At 36.5% G+C, this 18,794-nt stretch overlaps 2 protein-coding genes across 2 annotated transcripts; both read left to right on the top strand.

Annotated features, from left to right (window-relative positions):
- The first annotated feature begins 479 nt into the window (after window positions 1-479).
- Window positions 480-2,743, top strand: cks1b (CDC28 protein kinase regulatory subunit 1B). Its single transcript, XM_067411126.1, has 4 exons — window positions 480-613; window positions 871-944; window positions 2,058-2,185; window positions 2,271-2,743. Exons 2-4 carry the CDS (start codon window positions 886-888, stop codon window positions 2,321-2,323), a joined length of 240 nt encoding a protein of 79 aa, XP_067267227.1. The 5' UTR covers window positions 480-613; window positions 871-885; the 3' UTR covers window positions 2,324-2,743.
- A 154-nt stretch (window positions 2,744-2,897) lies between these two features.
- Window positions 2,898-13,708, top strand: LOC137037273 (uncharacterized). The gene is made up of 7 exons (XM_067411125.1): window positions 2,898-3,682; window positions 5,639-5,805; window positions 6,106-6,311; window positions 10,794-10,848; window positions 12,807-13,018; window positions 13,249-13,303; window positions 13,450-13,708. The coding sequence occupies exons 2-7, from the start codon at window positions 5,648-5,650 to the stop codon at window positions 13,544-13,546; spliced, it is 783 nt and encodes a 260-aa protein (XP_067267226.1). The 5' UTR covers window positions 2,898-3,682; window positions 5,639-5,647; the 3' UTR covers window positions 13,547-13,708.
- The last annotated feature ends 5,086 nt before the right edge of the window (window positions 13,709-18,794 follow it).

Raw genomic sequence — 18,794 nt, 5'->3', positions numbered from 1 at the left:
GGATCAAGTGCATTGAAATGGATAAATATGCACAGCATAAGATACTACTACTGCTACTACACTCGAAAAGCAGCAATAAATGAGTTCTAAATTTATCTCGTCTGTTATTTTCATGGGGTTTTACTGCCATCTAGAGATCCTTGACGACATGCACAACGATAACTCGTAATAATTAATTTATTTATTTTGTCGTTATAACAACAGTACAAAGAAATAGCAATTATGTACAATACAAAAAAAAAAAAAAAATTATATATATATATATATATATATATATAAATAGGGTAACTAACACGGTAACGAAGGAAAAACAGATAAAGAGGCAAGCCTTTAATTTAGAATCAGGCTAGAATAGTAAAGTGACCATAGAGACTTTTATTTTGAAAACGTACGTCTTAGTGACGTCCTCACACCTTGACCAATAAGAAATGACTTATAAACATTCGAATGCTTATGGGCGGGCTTAGAAATCACTGAGAGGGAAGTTTAAGCGCGAGTGAAACGTAAGCGGTGGTGGTTTTTGCTAGTTGCGTTTGAAAAAACAAAACAAAACGAAAGGAATATTTGATTTAGTAAACGCCACAATTATTAAATTTACAAGAAATAAGAAACAGTAAGTGGTATGAATATACTAATCCAGGATGAATGTCAGATTTGTGGTTGCTTTCGTTAGCTATAATGGTATGAGCAGCTAGCAGCACTGGAGGGAACAATCTGATTGATGCATGTATTAATAAAATCTCTACATTTATTGAGAAACAGTATTTAATATTGTCCTTTACATTTTTAGGTTAAGACAAGTATTAGTTGATTATACATACACGATGTAAATCAATGACATGTCAGTTATTCCATCTGTTTATTATCCAGAAACAACATCACGCCATGTCCCACAAGCAGATTTATTACTCTGACAAATATGACGACGAGAAATTCGAGTACAGGTAGGCAAATATTTAGTTTATAATTACTGTTTTATGTTGTGGAGTCCCAAAGACCGCAGTACTGCAAATAACAATAATGATGATGTTCAGCTGCTTAACCCTTTCATGCATGAATTATGATAACCACTGTCAGGATTTTTTTTTTCTATGCGTTTTTCTTGCTTTTATGGCATGAAAAACATTTTATTTTACACATACACATGTTTTTTTGTTTGTTTGTTTTTTACACGTTTTACAAAGAGGTTTTCATATATTTTCATAATTTACCCTTATTAGCAGTATGCGTTTATGCTTTAACTGAAGAGATGCTGTTTTAAACTTGATAAAGTAATAGTACAGCAATACTATTTGTAATACAGTTTGTATTTAACAAACCATCGATAAAAACTATATAAAATGTGAAAATTATAAACAAGAGTATAATACATCTTAAATTATTGCAAACACATTTGAGCTTAAATTACTGCAAACACACTTGAGTTTGCAGACTGCAGACAGAGAAGAACTTCAAGTTAAATGTCACTTGTCTTTTATATCAGAACAAGAGGATGTGATTCCATCAATATCTTTGATTAATCAGAATTTCCTCCCAATCAAAAATCAATACTTGGAAAATTTAACAAAGATATGACTCCTTCGATGTTAAAACATTTATTTTTTTAAAATCTGCAATAGTCTCCTAGGATAGAAAGAACAGATTGATATTCTGGAGCAACTTGTTTTTTTGTGACTGGCCGTCGGACATCTTGGTTTGGAGAAAACAAATTCCACATGCAAAGGCTTGCCACTTGGTGGCAGTGTATAATACATTATGGTCCACTGTAGTGTTTGACGTGCAACTATGCCATCAAAACCCATGTATGCAAAAAAAAAACAAAAAGGCTTTGAATTAGCTGTCCACTGTAGTGACCTCCTATGCATGAAGGGCTAACCACCTGTTGTATCTCAATATGAGATAAAACTAAGTTAAATCTAGTTTGCATTCAGTTTTGATAAGTTCAGAAAAGTATAAACATGATACCCACGTGTATTTCTGAGCTGTTAAAATTAGGTCTTCTACAGAGGTTTATAATGAAGATAAAGTGTAATATGTTGTCTTCCATTCTTTGTTAGGCATGTCATGCTTCCTAAGGATATTGCTAAAAGAGTTCCCAAGACTCATCTCATGTCAGAGACTGAATGGAGGAACCTGGGTGTTCAGCAGAGTCAAGGATGGGTGCATTACATGATCCATCAGCCCGGTATGTGTGTGTGTGAAGTAGATGTCAAGAACTTGCTCAAATATTCCTGTCCTCACTGAATGTTCATGACTTATTTTCTTTACAGAACCACATATCTTGCTCTTCAGACGTCCTCTGCCCACTGTCCAATCCCAGTGACCCCAGAACCACCAGGAATGACATTCTGAAAATTAGACAGTCTGGAGATGTCTGAGAGAAGCTGGTTGCACCCCAGATCAGATGGTGTCAATATCATTTGTGCTGCTTTTGACTTCTGCATTCATTGTAGACTGTTCTCTGGGTCGGACTACCACAGTGCTTTATCTCTTCCTTAACTGAGAACTAGAACTGCACAATTTCCTACTGCTCATGTATTTATTATTATTCCTTATCAAGCTTATGTTGTAACGATTCTGTTTATGAGCTTCATTTGATGAATTTTTGTATTGGTGATTTGACTCTGAAAGGTCTTGGCAGCATTGGAAATCGTTTTACAAAGTACAAACTGCTTTATTAAAAAAATAAATCCTTCATTTTCCACCTTTAAAGTAACAATGCTGTTTGCACCAATATCTCTGTCATTTGCTAGTAAGCAGCTGAACCTAGTTTTGATTTACTCAATGTTTTAAAAAGACTTAATATGTATAATATTGTACCTATGTATATTAAAACTATTTCAGCTAAGCACTTTGGCTTCAACCTGACCAGAGAGAAAACAAGGTTACTTCTCTGCGTTTACCCCAATGCTGAAGTTATGTAGCCTAAACTAAAAGAAGTGCTTTAACTTTTACTAGACATACATAATTAAGCCATCTGTTGGTTCATTTTCCCAAAGCAAGCACTTTGGTTCTGTAATAATTTGATTACTGCTGTGTTTGGCTTTTGGGCAGGATCTGTTTGTCCAGCAATTACAGACATCGTCAAATGTGCTACCACGTTTCTCTCAATTCAATTCAGATAGCTTTATTGGCATGACACAAAATATATATATATACATTTTGTATTGCCAAAGCATTTAACCAATATAGAAAAATATTTAGAACAGAACATCTGAGTAAAGCCTATGTAGAAATCACAGTCATGCCAATAAAGCTCAATTGAATTGAAATCTCTCTGTCTCTCTCTCGGAGCGGATGTGGTTAGTTGTAACATAAATGAGCGAGGCTTCCGATGTCATTCGCTTTCAGTTGTATAAAACAGCTCGTTATTGTTGCATGATATTACAAACTGATATTTCTTATATTATTCTAATATATTGTAGCATAATTGTAAACGTGTTGGTTTGTAGCGCAAATAGTTTTACTGTTCAGGCTACTGCACTTTGGTATTGTTTACTTATAGTGGCTAATAAATCTAAAGTCTCGCATGGAAATGGCTCACTTCCTCGTTGCAAAGTAAGTTGGATACAGCCTAACCAGATCTCCGTCAGAAGAATTAATCGTTATTTAAAAGGCGAGTCTTCTCAAACCTGCAACAGCCTACTCGTACCTTCACTATCCATAAAAAGAGACATACAAGGTAACTTTTCTTCCATCAGTGTACAATAAGTAAAATAACGATGTTACTTAATCTTCCATCAGTGTACAGTAAGTAATATAACGGTACTTGTTTCAAGACGCAGGGTATGTGCGTCTAAAACACTTTCGTGTACCGTTACCCAAACGTTTAAGCAAGAATTAATTTACTGTTTTCACCTGTTTTCACCTAGGAGCGACGAAAAAACTCGTCGACCTTAATTTTGTTGATTAAAAATGTAGGTAACAGATCTAGCCATGCAGAAAATACTGAAAAGCCACCACAAATAAATTTTGTGAGAGGCTGGAGTAACACCAAAACAAACCCCTAGCCTAGCGTGGGCAGGACATAAGCTGTTGATTTGAAATGACGCGCTAGGATGTCGCCTCAATACTGAAATCCCATTTTATCAAAACCCCGCTACACTTTGTGGTTAAAGGTGTGTAATGTTAAAACATCTGTCAAAACCATTCACACAGATTAACCATTCATCAGATTATGCTGTAAATAGCCTAATGATTATGGAAATCCATATTATTTTATATTTATTTAGTTTTAGTTGAACTGTTGATTTTGATTTGATTTTGTCTACCTATTCATTAATTTATTAATTCACTCACTTATTCACTCATTTTTCACCTTTCTGGCATTAAAACCACAGTGATTAGATAGAAAAAGGTCAACACTTTTTAGACATGTAAAGGCTATATGATGCATCAGTGGATGGATGAAAGGGTCAGTAATTTTGGGATTGCTTGTAACGTTCCTTTTTTGTAAGACATTTTGGATAAAGACATCTAAATGACTACATGTAAAATGTAAAAGAGCGGGTGAAAAAGCTACATGGCAGGTCGCCTTTGTAATGCAGTTTCATAGTTGCTTGCTCTGTTTCTAGTTTAAAATACATGGTCACCCACATGCACAAAACTGGTTGATTTACATTTCTGAAATTAATCAATTTTATAAAATGTTTAATCAGTTTATATGAGTTTTTTTATAACTTGAGAGAAGACCACTGAGTGGGCCCGTGCAACTGAATTTTTTTTTTTTTCTCACCCTTTAACAGATATCATTTTTCTTTCTTCAGGCTCTTAATGACTTAAGGCATCTCTTGGAATATCTAAATGCAAACAAGGTCAGTTTTTTTCCTAATATCAATCCTTAAACGGAATATATTTAACACTGGAGGACAATTGATAATTTGCCCATAATTCACAGAGTTCCTTGTCTGCACTCATATAGTCCTTAGTGGACAAATACATAAATAAAATACATAAATAAAATAAATACATAATAAAATAAATGCATAAATAAAAAATAAATACAGATGACCTATAAGAGGATCAATTTCTCTGTGTGGGCAAAACATGGAGTTTTTAACATTTTTTTCTAAAAATAGACCTAGATTATTAATAGAAAAAAATCTTCATTTATACTATTAATCATAATAGTATAATCTATGCATGCTTTATTTTCACATTTTATTATGGAATTTAACTTGCTTTTTTAATTGAGAATAAAAATAATTGGTTATCAAACAACCATAATTACATCTGCTTCCAAAATTTCTATTGGGCGGGTTCAGTAAAAACCCTGTTTTGTCTTAATTTTTTTTTTTTTTTTTTTTTACCTACCACAAAATTCAGAGATAATAAATATTGGCTAGATTTACCAACTACAGAAGAACCCAAACAACTTGAAGCTAATGGTCTACTAATAGAAAATAATTAGTCATGATAAATATCATGATTTTGTGTAGTTAACTGCAGATATTCTCAAATGTTCAATTGTGCAGCTGCAGGATACTCAACATTAGTATCATGGATAATATGATTTGGTCCTAGGACATTTTTCAGACTTTAGTCAGTTTTATTGACAATTCTATTTTATTTTACAAAGACTGAAAATTACTATTGTTAGTCTCATCTCATCAGTTTGACTAATAAATGATTTTTCCAGGCCTTTTCAATGGCCTTGAGGAATAAGGTTGAGGATTGCGTTGAATGGAAGGAAGAAGCCAAAGAAAAGGAATTTCACTTTAAAAAGGGTGAAGAGCATAAGATGGGTGAAGAGAGTGATTATGAGCCTATGGCAGATGAGGAGGACAACAGATCAATGGATAAAGGGTGACACAATCAGGACAATGCTAAAAAATATAATTTGTTTAACTTTATCAAAAGACATTTCAGCTAAAAAAATTAAATTGCCTTTCAGTATCTGGAGCAGCACCAATTTAAGATAGCAATCTTTAATGCCTGTTTTTACACATGCATTCAAAAGCATGATGTAAGCAGAGTTGCAGTGTAACTGCAACAACAATCTCACACTGAGGTTTCATTGAGTATTTCTTTTTAAAGCGTAGGTCAGTAATTTGCTCTATTAGCTTTTAATCAGAGCTAAATATGCTATTTTGTTTTTATTATTAGGCCGAAATTTGCTGTTGTTACCTTGCAAGATACAGATGAAGTAATGGTAGCAGCATCAGACTGGTTGAGCACAGACAAGAAACAATGTTACTGGCCCCCATTCAAATCCACAGAGAAGTACTTGGAAGCAGTTAAGAACAATCTTGGACCTTCAACAGAAGAGAAACCGTGGGAGATATTAAATGTCATCTTTCATGCAGAATATGGTAACACTGACTGTTTTAAAATGATTTCTTTTCATGTTATGCACAAGGTGGCCAGAGGTTTGTGGTTCCTCCTTCTAATTAACGTTTTAGTAATTCCACTGGAAACAAATCTTGCTGACAAACAAATGCTATACACCACATAAAGACATGATGGAGAAAACTGTGTGGAGGGCCTTTTCTATTGCAGCATGGCAGTGTATCTGTAGCGAGGTCCATATAAAAATGCTTTATTCAGTCTTGCGTGAAAGAACTTGACTAGTCTGCACAAAACCCAGACCAGAAAGGGGATGTTCACAAACATTTGGCCATATAGTGTATTTATAAGTGGTACAAATTCTGTAAACACAGACAGATGCTATTCATGAAGACCATATGATTGGTATATGAATTCATGCAGCTGCATGTGAATGTTCATCACACATTGTTTGTTAGCTTGATAATAAATAAATATTGCGGTATGACAGAGTTTTATATTATCCAGTTCAGATGCAAAACCCTCTAAATCCATCAGACTTCTTTTCTTTAAAATGAGCATTTGTTTACCAGGCTTTTACGATCACGTTCAGGAGTTTAATTTTAAAGGTAATTAGAAGGTTATTAGCTAGTGAATAAAATAACTTTTTTTCAAAAATGTCACTCTAGACAATTTATTGGTTTTTAACAAGTTAGATTTTCTTTTGCGTCAAAACCAGCTAAATCCACTTGTGCTTTTTTTTGCAAAAACCTTTAAATCCACCTATTTGGGACAAGACATGGTAAATAGTTGAAAAATCGTATAATGGCTCCTACGCCATATTATGCATAATTGGGTGTTTTTAAATAAACAACACTGTCAAAAACTATACTATAAAAGTTTTAGGGCTGGACAATATGACGATATAACATTGATATAAGTGATTAATCAGATTTAAACCAAGCGATATTGTAGTTATAAAATATTAACAGGCAGATTTGCTTTATGTATTTCCCCGGCGTCAAATCAGGCACATATAAATGTCAGGAAACACGACTCCTGGCTGCATGTCAATATCCATGGATTAAGTTTATTTGACAAGTTGTAAGAACACTTTCGAGTCCAACCTTTAGGGTAATTCGTTAGTTTTTTGCTCCCGTTTTCGCCATTTCTCCTATTAATCCATTTACGCAACTGGTTCTTTCCAGGTTCTTTCTAGCTGAGGTAGCGCGTTTTCGGCGATAAAGTGATGTCGATGCATTCGGTTGTTAAGTCTGACGTCACGCGGCAGCGCTTCCGGGTCCAACGCTCTATTTCATACCATAAGAAAACAACAAATGGTGCTAATATACACACACGATGTGGTGTAATACTACAAAAAAAATTATAATCATAACCTTTATCTCCATACCAAAATTCCAGATGGCCAGACAATGATTCATCTTTTATAAATTGTTAAAATATTAATGTCTGTGATGCTGTGAGAATGGAGACTGTTGTGTAGACCAGTGACGTAGCCAGAATTTTGTTTTTGGGGGGGCCCATCTAAAAATGAGGGAGCCGCTATATTATATAATATTATTTTTATATATATATCAGTGGCATAGCCACGGGGGAGCCTGAATTAAAATGCCGGCCCCCCAGATTTCTGAGTGATTTTTTTTAATTTTTATGTTTATTTGTTACACTGATGCATATGCTGCGTGGAAAAATGCAACAGCTGGATGATTATTTTACATTCAAACGCGTTTGGTCCCATTTATTTTTGATTACAGTGCATACTACATATACAAACTTTAACTCTCAAAGTGCGCACATTTGTAGAAATACACGTTTTCCTCAGATTTCATTAGATAGAATTTATAGAACATGTACGCAGAGTTTCATAATTGCAGAGGTCATAAAAAGTATTTTGCTAGGGGGGTATGGGGGGAAGCTCTCCTGAGAAAATTTAGATTTCCTTGGTGTACATATGTGCATTTTTAAGAGGTTAAGACCAACAAATTGGATAACAATAGCTTTAAAACCATGCCAACAAATACATGCATGCACAGTTTTGAGGCAGCTTTAATCGCATGTTTGGCAATTTCATCTTCAAACGACGGTCATTGCTCGTAGTTTCTATTGCACTTTATTTAAGCTAAAATAAAGTAATTATGCAGCGCGCGCCGGCGCATTTGCGCATGCAATTATTTTGACTTGTTTGACTTGCTCCTAGTGCTGAGGCTAAGTCGGAATGCGCGTCTGAAGTGTCCCGTTTTTTGTGTTGTAAAGAGACAGTTCTAACGCAGCGTTTTACTGTTTTTACTGTTACTGTTTTAAAAAACGATTTTTATTTTCGGTATTTTATATGATCTGTTGGTGGTTTGTGGAGTAGCGACACCCGGGAGGGAATTTTTTTTTATCCCCACCAGGGATAAAAATAATTCAGCAGAGGCAGGGATACATAGACCAGAAGAGGGGAAATATATCTGAGCGAGAGCAAATAACGCCACGGAAACTGCCTCAAATTAACTATAATGACGAGAAGAAAGCTGTGTGCGGTGCAGTCAGAGGTTCTTGATTCTCTAACGACTTTTTATTGGTTAAAATTAATGGAGAGCACCCACCGGATTTCACTGCATTGAGATGCGCGTCCTGGAAACGGGAAACCTCGGTTGTCGCTTCACATTGCCTCTCACCGCGTAATAACGAACTCTCACGCGCAAAGATAATAACAACACATGAAAAAATCAAACCAATAAGTCTGAAAACAGCTATTGCATTTTATCGCGCAGCATATGCATCAGTGTAACAAATCAACATAAAGAATAAAAAATCGCTCAGAAATCTGGGGGGGCCTGCATGTTCCCCACGTGGCTATGCCACTGGTGTAGACTGTAAGTATTTAAAATGTTTAACGTTTTTAAATGATTGATGTTTAATATGAATCAATAGCGCTCATAAACGGCCGTCGATGGCATTCTCAAGTGAAACGAGTCGAGGCTTGGACCCGGAAACGGCGTTCCTTACGTCATGACTTAACAAAGCGGATTGAAACCGCTCGGAATCATATGATTCGATTTGCGCCTTCTGATTGGTTCTCGGGATATAGCGGCTTTTGCTGCCAAAGGGAAGTGGCCTCTAGAGCAGGGGTACTCAACAGGCGGCCCGCGGGCCGCATCCGGCCCGTCAGCATTACATTTGTGGCCCGCATCATGCTACATATAAATGTATTTTTATTATAATTTGCGTTCAAAATTAGCGTGAGTATTACTTCGTTTTTTTACACGTACACAAGGGTAGGCGTACAGTGCATGTGACGCTGTAATCATCAGCAGAGATCGCGTATAGTGTACACGCGCAGCACAGTTTTTCTAACCGCAAAGAACAATATAAACTGAAGGCACTTTGCACGCGCGCATTGAATAGTTTTTGCACTAATTTAGTTTGTCCACAAGGTGTCAGCACTGAAACGGGCTGTTGTTTCAGTCTGAAAAGAAACGGAGAAGACAGAACAAGAGTAACAACAAACCTACCGTGTTGAAGAGCGCTCGTTTGAGGGGATTAAAAGATACCAGCAACTCTAATTTTAAACAAGTACAAAGAGATTTTATTGTAATTATTTGAGCGAAAAAGACTAGACAAGCATTAATCTCTCTAGTGCGCATGTGTCGAGCACTTGTGTTCGTGAACGCCACCAAAGGCTCGAGACTGTGCGCGCAAGTAAAAAACAAAGTAACCTTATTTTTCCATGATGAAATGCAGTTGACATTCCTCAAACTTTTCAGTGTGTAAGTTGCCGAGCAGCATAAAAAACACACCTTTTATTCTTAATGTCAATGTGTTATAAACAGAAAGCAAGCAGCAACCATTACAGATCTGTCATCACATCATTGAGCTCACGGAGAATATCTGATTTATCATGTTTACAATGTTTGTTATAGTTAGATAATTCATAAAATTGTGATTGAACATTAAAAAAAAGAAAAAATATTTTTGGATTTTGACCAAATTAAAAGGTAGGTAATAATAATACAAATAATAAAACATTTATTCTCTGAGTATAAATAGGTGCTATAAAAAGTGTTAAAAAGGTGCAATGGAGTATAAAAAGACTATAAAAAAGTGCAATGTTTTCATCTTATGGACAAACTCTCATCAGCCAGTGAACAACAGCCAGACCTTAAAAACTGCACTTTTAGTAAATAAACAGTAAAACTACAAATATTGTCTTAAGTAGGCCTAAATAAAAGTCTTACGATCCAAGTAATAATTTGTGGCCCTTCGCGTTTCATTTGGTTAAAATGCGGCCCTCTTGGCCTCTGAACTTGAGTACCCCTGCTCTAGAGGCTTTTGCTAACAAACCGATATTTCTGAATGGGCTGACGCTGCGATTTAGAGGATTTGAAGCACATGATTTGTTGAACATATACTACGTGCCGTAAGCATTCGTTCAATGTCATTGTCTCATTTTTGACAGAGATGACGTTTAGTGGCTTTTGCATCTGAGTTTAACAAAAATGTTGTAATATCTTTGAATATCTCAGACACTTATGAGGAGGCTGTAAATAACCAAATGGAGCAAAGAGCACTGAAATATGGGTAAGTATTAGAGAATTTCTTAATTGAACTGTTCAGAAGATGGTCTTAACACGAAATGTTCATCAACAGGTATGATATGACAGTCATTCTTCTGGAAATAAAGATTTATAAACAACGTGCTCAGAGTGGTTCAGAGATTATTTCTGTTCAAACTTATCTTTGTGTATAGTCAGAGTTAAGGAATTGTACAGAATTTTAGTTAGATTTGAACCAGCCTGAAATCCCATATACAGTGGGTATAGAAAGTATTCATACCCCCTTAAATTTCACTCTTTGTTATATTGAAGCCATTTGCTAAAATCATTTAAGTTCATTTTTTTTCCTCATTAATGTACACACAACACCCCATATTGACAGAAAAACACAGAATTGTTGACATTTTTGCAGATTTATTAAAAAAGAAAAACTGAAATATCACATGGTCCTAAGTATTCAGACCCTTTGCTCATTATTTAGTAGAAGCACCCTTTTGATCTAATACAGCCATGAGTCTTTTTGGGAAAGATGCAACAAGTTTTTCACACCTGGATTTGGGGATCCTCTGCCATTCCTCCTTGCAGATCCTCTCCAGTTCTGTCAGGTTGGATGGTAAACGTTGGTGGACAGCCATTTTTAGGTCTCTCCAGAGATGCTCAATTGGGTTTAAGTCAGGGCTCTGGCTGGGCCATTCAAGAACAATCACGGAGTTGTTGTGAAGCCACTCCTTCATTATTTTAGCTGTGTGCTTAGGGTCATTGTCTTGTTGGAAGGTAAACCTTTGGCCCAGTCTGAGGTCCTGAGCACTCTGGAGAAGGTTTTTGTCCAGGATATCCCTGTACTTGGCCGCATTCATCTTTCCCTCGATTGCAACCAGTTGTCCTGTCCCTGCAGCTGAAAAACACCCCCACAGCATGATGCTGCCACCACCATGCTTCACTGTTGGGACTGTATTGGACAGGTGATGAGCAGTGCCTGGTTTTCTCCACACATACCGCTTAGAATTAAGGCCAAAAAGTTCTATTTTGGTCTCATCAGACCAGAGAATCTTATTTCTCACCATCTTGGCAAACTCCATGCGGGCTTTCATGCGTCTTGCACTGAGGAGAGGCTTCCATCGGGCCACTCTGCCATAAAGCCCCGACTGGTGGAGGGCTGCAGTGATGGTTGACTTTCTTCAACTTTCTCCCATCTCCCGACTGCATCTCTGGAGCTCAGCCTCAGTGATCTTTGGGTTCTCCTTTACCTCTCTCCCCAAGGCTCTTCTCCCCCGATAGCTCAGTTTGTCCGGACGGCAAGCTCTTCCATTTAAGGATTATGGAGGTCACTGTGCTCTTAGGAAACTTAAGTGCAGCAGAAATTTTTTGTAACCTTGGCCAGATCTGTGCCTTGCCACAATTCTGTCTCTGAGCTCTTCAGGCAGTTCCTTTGACCTCATGATTCTCATTTGCTCTGACATGCACTGTGAGCTGTAAGGTCTTATATAGACAGGTGTGTGGCTTCCCTAATCAAGTCCAATCAGTATAATCAAACACAGCTGGACTCAAATGAAGGTGTAGAACCATCTCAAGGATGATCAGAATAAATGGACAGCACCTGGGTTAAATATATGAGTGTCACAGCAAAGGGTCTGAATACTTAGGATCATGTGATATTTCAGTTTTTCTTTTTAATAAATCTGCAAAAAAGTCAACAATTCTGTGTTTTTCTGTCAATATGGGGTGCTGTGTGTACATTAATTAGGGGAAAAAATGAACTTAAATGATTTTAGCAAATAGCTACAATATAACAAAGAGTGAAAAAAATTAAGGGGGTCTGAATACTTTCTGAATACACTGTAGTTTTATACTGATACATCAATAATGAAACAAACCAATGTTGGCATTTGAATTTTTTTTTTTTTTTTTTTTTTTAGAATTGTGAACCCACAGATGCCAATCTAGAGTAGCTGGAACTAAAAATATACTATCTTGTTTTACTAGGCTTGTCTTGTATAAAGTTGTTACCTTGAAAGAGTCAAATGAGCTGACAGTGATACCAGCAACATGGCTCAATGAAGAAAAAACACAATGTCATTGGCCTCCATTTAAGTCACCAGAGAAGTGCACGGAAGCTGTAAAGAACAGACTTGAGCCTCCTGTAACTGTTGAAAAACAGTGGGAGACATTAAATATTCAAGTTCACATGGAATGTGGTAATAATCTCTATTTTAAAATATACTATAACTAAGTAAATTCATGTAACAATATAAATTCATCATACTTGGAAAGACATATTGAGATAAGAATGTTTTACAGTAATGTGGGCTTGCTTTTTTTGTAATTCATTCAAATTTATAACTTGCTGTTGTTGTTAAGTATTGTGTTGCTGTTGTGTTTAACCAATATTTTCATTATATTTCATATTTTCAATATTTTATTGTAGCCACATATAAACAGGCTATGGAGAAGCAAAAATCATTAAAGGAACAGAGAGAAAGGTAAGCAATATTGAGAGCTATTTCATAGTTTTTGAAAAATGTTTTACTTATGAAATAAACAAATGTACTTTTGTTTTACATGATTAGTTGTTTTGCTTTCTATTGATTTATATTAATTTCTTATTCTTTTATCATGTTTTTTCCAGATTTTTTTTCAAATCTCCATTGTTTTCTGTACCAGCATCTACTCTTCCTCAAATTCCCCCTCATGGTGTGCCAAATACTTTTGCAACATTCCGTTAAATGTCTGTCTACGTTATGGAAATATATGAAGCATTTGAAATAAAAAAGCAGAAGTTTTGTTCGATGATATAGCAGTTTGTAAGACCTAGTATTTTTTTGTGGTCACCGGATCCATCTATATCACTATGTGGGGTCAGAGGAGTGCTGGAGCCTATCCCATCAACATTTCGACTCAAAGGTAGGAAAACACACTTGTCAGGTGGCCAGTTCCTCAAAGGGCTCATACACATACATAAGACACGCATTCACACTCTCACACTTACTCAAATTCCATGCTTCTGGCAATTAATAAAACTTTTAAAAATGTGTATTGAGACCCCAACAATGTATGTTGCGCTCTGTTTTTGGAATGCATTTTATTTAAATGCCCCCAAATGTGACCCACCTGGGTTAGGTGAATACCTAATTATACATGCACTACTGTTCAAAAGTTTGTGATTGGTAAGATTTTTAATGTTTTTAAAAGTTTTGTCTGCTCACCAATGCTGTATTTATTTAATTAAAAATACAGTAAAAACTGTAATATTGTGAAATATTATTACAATTTAAAATAACTTTTCTATTTGAATATATTTTACAAAATAATTTATTCCTGTGATCAAAGCTGAATTTTCAGCATCATTACTCCAGTCTTTAGTGTCACATGATCCTTCAGAAATCATTTTAATATGCTGATTTGCTGCTCACGAATCATTTATTGTGTACAATTGTACAAAATATTTGTGTACAATATTTTTTTTTCAGGATTCATTGATGAATAGAAAGTTCAAAAGAACAATATTTATTTGAAATCTAATCTTTTGTAATATTATAAATGTCTGTACTGGCACTTTTGATCGATTTAATGTATCCTTGCTGAGTAAGAAATTTCTTTAATTTATATTCATGAAAATTAAAATAAAATTCTTACTGAACCCAAACTTTTAAACAGGAGTGTATTATGTTATAAAGGCTTTGTATTTCAGATATTTTCTGTTCTTTTGAACTTTCTTTTCATCAAGAAATCCTGAAAAAAAAAAAAAAAGTCAACTGTTTTCAACATTGAAAATACTAAGAAATGTTTATTGAGTACCAAATCAGCATATTAGAATGATTTCCCAAGGACACTGAAGACTGGAGTAATGATGCTGAAAATTCAGCTTTTTCATCACAGGAATAAATTACTTTGTTAAATATATTCAAATAGAAAACAGTTATTTTAAATTGTAATAATATTTCACAATACTACTGTTTTTACTTTATTTTTAATTAAATAAATGCAGCCTTGGTGAGCCGATGAAACTCTTTAGATGAAACTTTTAAAAACATTACAAATCTTACCGATAGCTTCCTTACTGATACGTTACCTTGCTATTCATGCTACTAAGGCCTTAATAGTTTTGAAAATATGTTGTTTGCACATCCCTAATTTCTCTTAGCTTCAAGAACTGTAGACACAAAAATTCAGATAATCACACTCTGCTGAAGCCAAATCGTATTGATTTAGGGTCAATGACAATTTTTTTTTTCAAAATTGATGTAATGCATATTTTTGAGTCAGAAGCAATGTGTTTAAACAGGTTTCAATTTGTAACGAAGTTAGTGTTCAGGGAAGAAGGAGATGGGAACTGGCGAACATTCAAACACATTTTAATATCAGAATAAACCAACAACAAAGCGAAAGTGAAGCAGAAGCCCCTCATTGATGACTAGCGCATAAAAACAAACAAAACACAGCGTAAAGTCTAGGCCTGGGTGTATTCCCGAAAGCAGGTTGTGTGACATACCTGGGTATGTTTAAGAGAAGGTAACCTCAATTTTAAGATCCAAAAATGGAGGTAACTTTAGGGGAATGTAAGTAGCAGTTATGTTCCAGGGTTAGTTTGCTTAAGAGGTATTCAGATATGTGTTATATATAATATAGTTATATAAATGTAACTAAATTTTATATATTTAGTTACAGTTATATATACTATATCATAAAATATATATAATATATATATATATATATATATTTTATATATATATATATATATATATATATATATATATATATATATATATATATATATATATTCTAATGTATGTATTTATTTTCATCCTCTCACATGGATCTGCTTTTTTCTGCATTTTCTCTGTTATAATTTCTACGATAAAATACATATGTGATATCGTATTAAATAATTAACATCAAACAAACAATATAATTCTCATTCTTAGTGAATAAAGATGACTTATTAAATGAAAATATTGAAATAATGATTGCACAACCACCAAAAAGGTGGCGATGTGCACTAAGTAGGTTATGTAAATCGCCATTAAACAAAAGGAGGAAGTAGAATGACACGATTTTTTCTTAGCGTCTGTTTCCATGGTGAATCATCGATTTGTTGCTCTGTTGAGAATGTCTTGTGTGTTAACTGGAACAAACTCTGTGTTGGTTGGCTAAACTTATTCCCAGACGCATTTTTGGAATCAGCATACTTACCATCTCTCGTCCTTCAGTGTCATCACTCTTCCTTTTATGCTTCAGAAGCTCCTCTGTGAGATACGAGTCTGGTGTGGCGTGCAGGTGACGCTCATTATCAATCACGCCACTGGCCTCGCTCCATTCTCACAGCCCTTAGCCTCGTCCTGCCACACAATTGTTCAATAACATTTTAAAGTGTTTAAATTAATTTTAAATTCATTTTGTCAGGTGGTACAACCAGATATTTGAGTGTGTGTGTGTATATATATTTTTTTGTTTGTTTGTTTGCATCTGCCGCTAAAAAGTAAAGGGTTAAGTTTACCCAAAAATGAAAATTCTGTCATTAATTACTCACCCTCATGTTGTTCCACAACCATAAGACCTTTGTTCATTTTCAGAACACAAATTAGAATTAAAAATAAAAAAAATTAAAAACAAGATATTTTTAATGAAATCCGAGAGCTCTCTGACTCGTCCATAGACAGCAATTTAACCACCACTTTCAAGGCCCAGAAAGGTAGTAAAGACTTTGTAAAATAGTTCTCATGACTGCAGTGGTTCAACCTTAATTTTTTTGAAGTGCTTTTTACGTTATAAAATAACACACAGTGCAGCGCTTCCGGGTTCTACGTCAGAACGCTGACTCATTATTGGCCGGTTCCTGCATCAGCATTACACGCATGCATTGTGCTGCTCATGTATACAGCGTTTGCCAGAGTTTGTGTTTTGACCTATAACCCGGAAGCACAGTCTGTGTTTACTACATCAACAGAGTAGGAGAATGACAGGGAAGAGAAGAAATTGTTGAATAAAGTCATTATTTTTGTTTTGTTTTTGCACACAAAAAGTATTCTCGTTGCTTTTATGGAGGGGTCAGAGAGCTCTTGGATTTCATTAAAAATATCTAATTTGTGTTCTGAAGATGAAAGAAGGTCTTACAGGTTTAAAATTACATGAGAGTGAGTAATTAATAACAGAATTTTCATTTTTGGGTGTACTAACCCTTTAAAGACACCTAACATAAAGTGTATTTTTCTTGCTTGATTCCATAGTGGCATCTAAAATTAAAAAAAATATATATTATAATGAAAATAATTGAAAGTATAAAACATCTGTAACTTACCTTAGAACAATAAATAAAAAACAGAATAGTAATACACAACCTTAGCTTAAATGTATTATTTAGTTAGCTTAAATAGTGTTCCCTTTCAGTCGGTCACGTTCGACGTACGTCAGTAGTGACAGACGAATTGGGATATCGCTAGAGAGCCCCTATCAGCTTCGAGAGAACTAAAACAAGCCAATGGACATTGGCGTGCGATATTTGCATAATGCGCACCTCCCATAACAGGTGGATATAAAAAGGGGGGCAGATGCAATCACACTCTGTCTTTAGCTTCGGAGCCTACCTGGTGTCCCGCGGCTGTTAGAACTTCAAGCCTCTGAAGAAGTTTTCGGCGCTTGTGTTGGTGTGACGACGCCTGCAGCGAGGTCGCGAGTTGGAGTGAGCCGGGGGGAAACATCTGCTGTTTTCTCAGCGTTACGCTGTAATTCCACTGGTTGGTCTGCGATTTGGTCTGGTTCATCCCGTGTTTTTCTAAACACATTGTGACGCTCCCTGTGTGTCTCGACACAAAAGAGCTGAAGTTTCCCCTTCTAAAAGAGCTTCACAAACAGACACTGCGTCTTTTTCAAGATGTCATTCTGTCTGTGCGTTTCTGGAGCGGTCGTTTCCTATCCTCACTGACGGCCACGATCACTTTCTCTCATGTCTGCTTAGCGTGCTGAGACTGTGTTTGTGGGTGGTCATATTCTCTTATGAGAATATGTCCACGTCGGCGTGTTGTTTGTCTCGCCTTTCTTGTAAGGGCTTGAGCGCTCAGCGCGCCGTGTGCCGTCGAGTTGCCGGCTGACAGCGCGTGTTGCCACGGCAACCCTGCGAGCTGTCTGGCGCTCTAGATGCACGGTCGAGACTCGGCTGCCTTTAATGAGGTGGAGTCCCCTCACTTATTCCCCGATCTAGTTATTTTTCTGAATCAGAAAAGTGCTAGTGGGGCAATACCCGCCGAGCCTTTCTCCGTGGGCCCCCCACTCCTCTAGTGCATCGCAAACATGTTGTGACTATGTTCGTGGGTGGATCATGTTTAGAAACAACATGGCCACGTCGGTGCCTAGTGCGCCGTGTGTCGTCCAGTTGGGCGGCCACGTTCACTGTCCAACATGGCTGGTAGCTTCTGCATGGGTTGCTGGTCCTCCTCCTCCTCAAAAAAAAAAAAAATGGAGGACCTAACATCTTAGTCAGGGCTCCAGCAGAGGATCAGATGTCGACTGCAACATTGGAGAGAGTATTGTTGGTCTGTGAACATGAAGATGAGGCTAAGCGTCCCACGGTTGTGGCGTGCTCATGCCGAATCGGATTCAGACTTTGCAACCATGCTTTACCGGGCCCCTGGGGGTGTCGGGCGACGCGTACTCACCTTGCCCCACCCCCTGGCTTAGCCCGGATGTGCATGAAAAAAACTTGGCAGTTTGTGGCCTTTTTTTTGTGTCAATATGGAACGCCAAAAGGGTCCTAATCTGCACTACAAGTTTTTCCTCTCACTACCCCCTAGGGTGGGGTGGTAGTGCTACGGGCACACCACCTCTGCCCTGCATGAGTCTTGGCCCCCGGCAAGTCTGTGGTAGGTCAAAGCACTCATTGCATGTGGGTAGTTCTGAGTCGGGGTTGAGCTACGCAGGATGCAAATCATAGAGCAGGCCCCTGGCCAGACAATGTCCACCATGGTGGTCCAGAAACAC

Source organism: Chanodichthys erythropterus, chromosome 15 (assembly GCF_024489055.1).
Source record: "Chanodichthys erythropterus isolate Z2021 chromosome 15, ASM2448905v1, whole genome shotgun sequence".
Lineage (NCBI taxonomy): Eukaryota > Metazoa > Chordata > Actinopteri > Cypriniformes > Xenocyprididae > Chanodichthys > Chanodichthys erythropterus.
This window is presented reverse-complemented; position numbering and strand designations above follow the sequence as displayed.

Excerpts from the sequence above, each read along its gene's own strand:
- cks1b (XM_067411126.1), top strand. The coding sequence starts at position 886 with ATGTCCCACAAGCAGATTTATTACTCTGACAAATATGACGACGAGAAA. Across the intron at positions 945-2,057 it reads GACGAGAAATTCGAGTACAG|GCATGTCATGCTTCCTAAGG; the intron begins GTAGGCAAATAT and ends ATTCTTTGTTAG. Across the intron at positions 2,186-2,270 it reads TTACATGATCCATCAGCCCG|AACCACATATCTTGCTCTTC; the intron begins GTATGTGTGTGT and ends TTTTCTTTACAG.
- LOC137037273 (XM_067411125.1), top strand. The coding sequence starts at position 5,648 with ATGGCCTTGAGGAATAAGGTTGAGGATTGCGTTGAATGGAAGGAAGAA. Across the intron at positions 5,806-6,105 it reads AACAGATCAATGGATAAAGG|GCCGAAATTTGCTGTTGTTA; the intron begins GTGACACAATCA and ends TTTTATTATTAG. Across the intron at positions 10,849-12,806 it reads CAAAGAGCACTGAAATATGG|GCTTGTCTTGTATAAAGTTG; the intron begins GTAAGTATTAGA and ends TTGTTTTACTAG.